We start from the raw sequence: 9199 nt of genomic DNA on the forward strand, positions 1-9199 counted from the left end.
GCCTCACCCCTACTCTCCCCAAAATGCCTTTCGGGGGGAGGGGGGACACTGGCTGCCCCCCCTACCCTGGAGCCAGCCACCCCCCAGCCCACAGGGTCCCGGGGCAGGGGATGCGGAGCTCAGGGGCCATGGACACTGCTAAGGTCTTCCTCACCCTTCCCCCCACCCCCCCTGCCCTTTCACAGAGAAGAGGAAGATAGGTTTATGCTTTAAATACATTTTATTTATTACCAAAATTTCCAGAAGCCTAATTTGGCATATTTTTTTAACTCTTCCATAAAGATTTTCATGCATAACTTGAAACTTGTCAACTGCAACAGTCGAGTGTTTACTTTAGAAGAGACACTTGAACAGAGACAAACATCCAGAGTACAAACAGCTGTATCTGAATTAACAAAACTTGTCTATTACTAACCTTATAAAGCAGGACGTGCCTTCCCTTTTATCAAAACCAAGCTGACAGATCTGCCTTTATACACACCCAACAGAATAAACTCTGTTATCGGCAAGGACGTTTTCCTTAAACGTTAGAAAAAAAAAAATACAAAGCAAAGAATGGAGTGACTGTCCATAAACCAGTCTATACTTCAGTTCTCTTTAATCTACTTCTTCGATGGTCGGGCCACCGGAGCCACCCGCACCGGCCCCTCCAGCTCCCTGGTACAATTTTGTGACGATCGGGTTGCAGAGTTTCTCCAGCTCTTTCTGCTTGTGCTCATACTCTTCCTTCTCGGCCATCTGGTTGCGATCGAGCCAGGAGACCACCTCCCGACACTTGTCGAGCACTTTCTGCTTGTCCTGGTCACTGATCTTTCCCTTCAGTTTATCATCCTCCACCGTCTGCTTCATGTTGTAAGTGTAGGACTCGAGGGAGTTCTTGGCTGCCACTCGATCTCGGTTAGCTTCATCCTCCGCTTTGTATTTCTCTGCTTCTTGCACCATACGGTCAATGTCATCCTTGCTAAGGCGACCCTTGTCATTGGTGATGGTGATCTTGTTCTCCTTACCCGTGCTCTTGTCCACGGCGCTGACATTCAGGATACCATTGGCATCGATGTCAAAAGTGACCTCGATCTGGGGGACTCCACGGGGTGCTGGGGGGATGCCCGTTAGGTCAAATTTACCCAGCAAGTTGTTGTCCTTCGTCATAGCCCTCTCGCCCTCATACACCTGGACCAGGACGCTGCTCTGGTTGTCAGAGTAGGTGGTGAAGGTCTGAGTTTGTTTGGTGGGAATGGTGGTGTTGCGCTTGATGAGAGCCGTCATCACGCCACCAGCTGTCTCGATGCCCAGGGACAGAGGGGTGACATCCAACAGCAGCAGATCCTGCACATTCTCAGACTTGTCTCCCATGAGGATAGCTGCTTGCACGGCAGCGCCATAAGCAACAGCCTCGTCAGGGTTGATGCTCTTGTTGAGCTCTTTGCCATTGAAGAAGTCCTGTAGCAGCTTTTGGATCTTGGGGATACGAGTGGAGCCACCCACCAGCACGATCTCCTGGATCTGGCCCTTGTCTAGCTTGGCATCGCGCAGAGCCTTCTCCACTGGCTCCAGGGTGCCACGGAAGAGATCGGCATTGAGCTCCTCGAAGCGGGCACGAGTAATGGAGGTGTAGAAGTCAATGCCCTCGTAGAGGGAGTCGATCTCAATGCTAGCTTGCGTGGAAGAGCTGAGGGTGCGCTTCGCCCTCTCACAAGCCGTACGCAGTCGCCTCACCGCTCGCTTGTTGCCAGCAATGTCGCGCTTGTGCTTGCGCTTGAATTCTTCCACAAAATGGTTCACCATGCGGTTGTCAAAGTCCTCCCCACCCAGGTGGGTGTCGCCAGCTGTGGACTTCACCTCAAAGATGCCATCCTCGATGGTAAGGATGGATACATCAAAAGTGCCCCCTCCCAAGTCAAAGATGAGCACGTTCTTCTCTCCAGCCCGGGTACCTTTCTTGTCCAAGCCATAGGCTATAGCAGCTGCTGTGGGCTCGTTGATAATGCGCATCACATTAAGGCCAGTGATGGTGCCAGCGTCTTTGGTGGCCTGGCGCTGGGAGTCATTGAAGTAGGCAGGCACTGTGATGACAGCATTCTGCACCTTGCGTCCCAGATAGGCCTCAGCGATCTCCTTCATCTTGGTAAGGACCATGGAGCTGATCTCCTCCGGGAAGAAGGTCTTCATCTCACCCTTGTACTCCACTTGCACCTTGGGCTTGCCACCCTCGTTCACCACACGGAAGGGCCAGTGCTTCATGTCAGCCTGCACCGTGGGGTCATCGTACTTGCGGCCGATGAGACGCTTGGCATCAAAGATGGTGTTGGTGGGGTTCATAGCCACCTGGTTCTTGGCGGCGTCGCCGATGAGGCGCTCTGTATCGGTGAAGGCCACGTAGCTGGGCGTGGTGCGGTTGCCCTGGTCGTTGGCGATGATCTCCACTTTGCCATGCTGAAAGACACCCACGCAGGAGTACGTGGTGCCCAAGTCGATGCCGATTGCCGGCCCTTTGCCAGACATGATGGCAGGTCTCTCTGGTCAGCGCCTCGCTCGCGATGGCCGCTCCCGCCGCCCGCTCCCGCTGCTCTCCGCGGCGCGATGTGCCGTCACGGCGCCGCTGGCGCCCGCTTTATAGCCGGCTCAGCCGCCTTCTGGAACCTGCCAGAACCCCGCTGGCCAATCTAGACGCCCGCCCGCCACGACTGGCCAACCGCTTCCGTGAGTCGCCGAAGAGCTCCCGCCCCCTAACTCCTGGCCAACCAGAACCGTGGCGCCCACCCGTCAGCCCAACCTCCCCGCTGTACGGCGGCCAGGTCCGTACTTCTTCCTGTTTTTTCTCGACCCGTCTCAGCTTGCAGAGTGCGCCACCGCCCTCGACCAATCACCGCTCGCACTTCGCATTGGCCCCGCCCCCGCCCCGAAACTCTACTAGAAAGTTCCAGTGGACGTTACACGCAAGGTCGGGGATTGACATCAGCGTTAGCCAATGGAGATCGGGTAGCCGGGCGAGGGGCGGGGCGAGGGCCGCCGCGGCGGGGAGGGCTGGGCTGGTCGCTATGCGACTCGCCTCGCGTTCCCAAGGGGCGCGGCGCGGCGCTGGGCGCGCGCCCACCCACCCCTCCTCCCCCCGCCCTTCATGGCGGCACGTAGCCCGCGAGCGGCGGCCCTGAGGGGCGCGGGGAGGGTGAGGAGGGAGCGGGGCCGCGCTCGCAGCTCGCTTCCCGGTGTTCGTAATTCCTGACAGTTGCGTGTCATCTCCCAGCCAGCCGCCGGCTGGTGGGATAATTTACCCATATTTGGTCGCAAGGCGGCAGAAATTCAACCTTCCCCTCCCCACCTCGTTCCCCCTCCTCTTGCCGGCCGCCCCCGCCCCGCCACTCCCCGTCTTGTCAGGGCGAAACGGCAGCCGAGCCTCTTCCTTCCGCCGCCGCGACCCCCGGCGGGGGCTGAGGTGCCGCCAACCTGAGGAAAACTCCGCAGCGCTAGCGGCTTCGCGCCCTCCCTCTATGGCAGAGGGAAAGTCCCGCAGCGAGCCAGAGGCTGAGGCAGTTTTTAGCCTTATTTTGGCTAAAACTTGGCAGGCTGACAGCCCTCCTTGCGCACATCCCCTCTCGGGGGCAGCGAGGGCGGTTGCTCCCCTCGCCCGGCCGCCCTGAACCGCAGGAGCCTGTTGCCAGTGCTGCTGTCGCTACTGAGGTGGTAGGTGGCCTGCCCTGGTACCAGAAGTCAGGGTATGGCGTCTGGTTTTCCCCTCAAGTAGTTAGGGGTTTGGGGAGCCCTGTTGCTGCGTGTTTCTGCGTGGTGACCATTCTTGAAACGCCTCCAAATTTTTGTGTGTTGTGCTAATGTAAAATGTCACGCCTACATTTAGCAAAAGCTACGAAGCTATTAACTCGGAGCGAGGCAAGTGCTTTGATGAAAATACATTAAACATGAAAATCTGTTGTGGTTCCTCCAAATTATTCCTCCTTACTTTGAGACAAACACTTCAAAATATTCCAGTTCTAGTAAGGATAGCAAAATAACCATGCCAAGATCTCTTTTCCTCGGAGGCTTAGTGAGTAGCTCCTTTTGGATACCTCCTTTAAAAGTGTGGCTAAAAGTCTGCTACCCATAGACTTTATGTGTTACATGAGAGAAGGATTAAATATGCTGTATGCTTAAATCGTCTTTCATGAATTTTGTCCCCAGTCTTCAGCATTATGCTATAGCAGCCCTCATAAAAAATGTTAGCTTTTCCGAGAATGATCTGTGTTCATGCAGTTATTACAGATACTCTTAAGTCCCGTTCAAAAACATACTTGTTTCAATTAGCGTGTTTTTCAAAGCCTTTTTACAAAACATGAGGATTCCACCTCTTTTGTGTAGTATGTGTATGTAGTTTTGAGATGGATGAGCTTCAATTTCTGATGGTAAATACAGTACATGCTTAAATAACTATTATTCTTCCACAGATCCTGGTCTTTTTTTCACACGGGTTCTGACCTTCGAGAAATCTGAAAGAAGTCAATGGCAAATGGGAACTCTCAGCTCTCCCAACCTCCAACAGGAGCTGCTCTGTATACATGGTATGCAGATTTCTTTGATGGGAAGGGTGTCAGTTTCTCTTGTAGTTAGACCAGTGACTGATTCATCACTGAACTATCTCTTCCTATAATTCACTGCTACTTGATTCAATTGATTGTATCATACAGAGCAGGGAGAAATGCCAGAGCAATACAAAGAGAGTTAGTTGATAAATTCCATTTCAGCTGAAAAGTTGATGTTATTTATTATTGGTATCCTTGTGAGGACTGTCCCTTAGAAGCACTGGTAATGCACAACAACCCTGTTTTGATAGCTGCAGTACAAGCTCAGACCCAGTTATTTCCGAGTAAAAAGAGGATTACTGCCTCAAAAATGTATGGAAACAAGGGATGGAAAGAACATATGGACTAAGAAATAACACAACAATATTGATTAGCACATTAAGCAGCAAAATTAATTTGATATCTCATTTAAGTGTAGCTGTAATCAAAGAGGTTTTATCAGATTTTAGAAGTGACATTTCATTAATTTGGCCCAAAGCTTTTAGCTGTAAGTTTTATCAGCCCAGGCACAAAATACATACAACAGCTCCAGACAAAACTTGTTTGGGTATGTCCTTGGCCCTGATATGGTTGTGCTGATACCCAGATGTGCTGATAACCTGCTAAAGAGGTGTTTGCGTTGACCGGATTACTACTTACCCTGATAGTACTCCCTCAGTCCTATTTATTTCATCTTTTGAATTGTTATTTTGCTATAGTAAGTTTGGGGAAAAGATCTTGGAGGAATGTATGAGCATACCATTTTAATGCTAATGGCGTAAGTGACACACTGTTGCCGTTCTCAGGAAAAATCAAAAGGTCCTAGACTCAGGCTACCAAATACTTCACTTGGGCTGTTGCAGAAGTATTTCTTTTCCAGCTGAGCACACAGGTGCTGTTTTCTTCTTGTACAATGGTACATACATATAGGTCTGAGCTGCTTTTTAAGCTTTTGTTCCTTATCAGAAGTTCACGTGAAGTTCTTGCCATCATCTCTCACTGATGTCCCTAGAGAAAGTCCAGTCTAACTAGAGGGAGCAACCTCTAAAACCTCATTAGACTTATTTTCTCTTCTCAGCAGAGCTATTACAAGCCTGCTTTTTGTCAGCAGTTCTCTGAGAGTTGCAGCACAATTTGTGAACCAACTCATCTATGCAGTCATCCTCTCATATGGGAAGAGCCACATGATTTTCTTTTATGTTGCTTCATATGCAGTCATGTTATAGGTGAGCCAAACAGACTGGTTCAGAAATTAAAGAGTGAGCTTTATGGTGAGGACTTCAGCACAAGTTTGATTTTCCCTTTAACAAAACATTCACTGTTATTCCCCCATCCTGAATCTGTAAGCCATATTTTCATATTAACTTCCAGAAGAGCAAGTTGGTGCCTCTGGATGTAGCAGGCCTCTTTCTGATCCATTTATTTGTGTTTAGGATCGATAATGCACCCATGTCTCCTGTTTGGCAGCGTTATGTAATATGCTGTAGGCTATTCTCCATTACACCACCCAGCCAGAAATGAAGATGATATTTAGATTTCTCCAGTGAAGCAAGAGCTTAGTATCTGGAGAACTCAACCTTTATCTTGATAAAAGGAAGATTTTTTCCCCCACATATTTCATAAGGCAACATAATATAAAAATAGGAGTGAACACAAGTTACAGTTCAATCAGACATCAGCCACATGGATCATTAAAATGATAAAGCTGAAATGCAATGGTCTGTTCACGTTTGACAATCAGATCTTAGACCTTAAATTATGGTATCCATTTCCCTTTTATCCATTTCCCTTAGTAAAACTATCCAGAAAATTGCATAAGTCAGATTGTATTGGTGAGGATAAATGAATTACAATACAGCAATCAGTTCAGAAAAGTCTAAGCAACAGCTGTTCTAAGAACGAGTAATACTTTGTCAAAGTACCTTTTCATCACTGAAATTCTTCATCTCGTTTATGTTTGTGAATATATGTCTAGTAATTGGAATTTAGACAAGAAACTACCAGTGTATGAAATGACAACAGATTCTTCCAACAAGGTGCTGTTGTGTTAAAAATTGTAGTGTATATGGGAGAAACTATGTAACTTTTTGGTGTTTTTTATATACCTCCACTTTTTGCACATAGATGCTCCTTGGTAATTTGAAAGGCAGTCACAATACATGATCGTTCTTAAATAAGTGTTCCTTTGTTTTTGTGAATAACAAAGTTCTGCAAATCAGTATAACGTGTTTTTGGCAAATTACGCAAATGCATGATCAGTAATATGGAAATATTCAGAACAGCAGAATATAGGGCACGGTAACTTGGTATTGCCAAACCAGAAGTTCAAAAATCATGAGTCAGAACTCCTAAAATTATAAACCTAGTTTAAAATTAAGAGCTTAAAAAACACACGTGGCTTTATTCACCTTCTGGCTTTTTAATCTTAAGCGTATGTTCAGCTTACACTTTTATGATTTTCCATGTACTTTGCAGAGCTTTTTTTTTTTAATAAATAAAATAGCTGATTATACCATCTCACAGATAAAAACAGGCTGTCTCAAATTGATTAGACTCAATAAAGTCATGGAAGTTGTCAACACTGATTAAACTAATGCTTGATGTTTCAAGGAATAATTATTTTATAATTAAGTGGTTTTAAAGCACATTCATTTACATAGACTTCTGACAGTTTGCTGAGGCATGATTAGAAGCTGAGGTTAGTATCACTAGTGATAACTAGATAAACTGGTGTGCTGTGCATTTTAGACAGTCAGTTCTTTACTTTCCTATAACTGCAGCCTCCTTTTCTTGCAGCCAGTGCCAGCTCTACTGCCAGTAATAAATAAGGGACTTGAAAGCGGATAGTTTGCAAGCAATTAAGGAATCAGATCAGAAAAGGACCTCAATAGGTCATTCAGTCTCATTTTGTGCCTAACCAAAACCTCCTTTCTTGCAATTTAAGGGAATTATTTCTATTTCTATTGATTGTGGATATGAGCAAATGTTATTCTATTTTTCTTTGCAACCAGCTTTTATATATATGAAAATCATCATTTCCCCTCTACCATCTCTTCTGTAAGATGACCTAAAATCATTCAATCTGTGCTCAAAGGCAAAGTTTTCTCAGCTTCTAGTCATTCTCATTGCTTTCTCCTGCATTCTCTGCATGCAACTTCTATCTTATTTTTCAAGTGCCATGATCTAATACTGGAGACATTACTAGCTCACGCCTCAGCAGTTCTGAAGGAGCAGATTATACTCCAGTTTAGGCATTTCAGTTTTTACCTTTATTTGCAACAGCATGATGTTGCAGACTCATTTTCAGAATTTGATCCAAAATAACATATCAGCTCTTTTTAATGGAAATTAAGCAGCTGTTCCTTTACTTGAACAGCTAATGATTCCAGCTTGCGCTTGTTCCTATTAAATAACATCTTATGTTTTCAGATCATGTCTGCTCCTTGCCAGGATTATTTTGAATTCTAATCTTACCGTCCAGTATATTTGAACTCTGCTTGGTCTTGTCTGAAGATATTAAAAGGATATTCTATGCGGTCCAGGGGGTGAATAAATAAAAACAGAGAACTTTGTCTAGAACTGCTGTGAATGGGGTTAAACAACATGCTGTAATTATTGGCACTAACTGCAAAGCTGGAAAATAATTATAAGTCTTAAGGGAAATGTAAACACAGGCAAAGACTAATACTTCATACTCAGAGATCAGTATAATTTGATTAATCTCTCAGATTCACTTAAATGTTTAGTGTGAAGAATTTTTATAATTGAACTGTAGCAGTGCTATAAATGTCTCTTATTTTCTCATTCCTATGATTATTTGATTTTTACTCATCTTAGTTTTCCCTCTTGTCATTCTTAGCATGTAAATGGGAAAAAAGCAGGAGCAGATGAAGCAGGTGGTAACTGGAACTTCACCCTGTTGCCGGGACTGTTATTAACTCAGGTGTAAAATGGAATTAAATGAGAGTAATAAGCAGATTTGTAAGAATATTTTATTAAAGATACTGTATCAAAGCACAGAGTAAGGTTTAAAGATGATGAAAACTAACCTAGAATGTCTTCACTGATACTCTACACAGACTACAAATAATTGCTAAGTTACAGAACAGTCACAGCCTGTTCTAGATGTCCTGCTCTTAGTAGACTGTTGAAGGCCTATCTTTAGGTGATGCTGTAAACACATTTCCCTTCTCTCCTGCTTCATGGCAGTCCTACCATGAAGATCTTTCCTGTTCTCTATGGATAGGACATCCCATTTTCTATTAGATTTCCCAGCTATATTGTGCCTTCTCCCTGCAGAGGCCCCAGTGGTATGTGGCTTTGCCCAGATATTCATGATCTTCCCCTTTGCTCCAGCACAGCCGCTGGAACTGAAGTGTCAGCATTCCAATATTGCACTGAAGGCTTTTAAAAGGCCTATATTAATGTTTAAGGTGTTATGTGTTAATAAAGCTGATACCTTCAACAGCTGTATGCTGAAATGTTTGGGGCTATGTAATTAGATTAAGGAACCACATTCAAAGATATCTGAACATCTTTTCTTGCATTTGTATAGCAACTTTATAAACTCAAAAAGAGTAAAGCAAGCACAGACACATGCCCTATACAAGCTGCAATACAGACAATATTTTACACACTTCGTAACAACA

The 9199-nt window shown here is 45.5% G+C and overlaps 1 protein-coding gene across 1 annotated transcript; it reads right to left on the reverse strand.

Moving 5' to 3' along the window:
* Window positions 1-201: 201 nt before the first annotated feature.
* On the reverse strand, window positions 202-2633 carry HSPA2 (heat shock protein family A (Hsp70) member 2). Its single transcript, XM_049828833.1, has one exon. It carries the CDS (start codon window positions 2500-2502, stop codon window positions 598-600), a length of 1905 nt encoding a protein of 634 aa, XP_049684790.1. The 5' UTR covers window positions 2503-2633; the 3' UTR covers window positions 202-597.
* Window positions 2634-9199: the final 6566 nt, after the last annotated feature.

Source organism: Accipiter gentilis, chromosome 25 (assembly GCF_929443795.1).
Source record: "Accipiter gentilis chromosome 25, bAccGen1.1, whole genome shotgun sequence".
NCBI lineage: Eukaryota > Metazoa > Chordata > Aves > Accipitriformes > Accipitridae > Astur > Astur gentilis.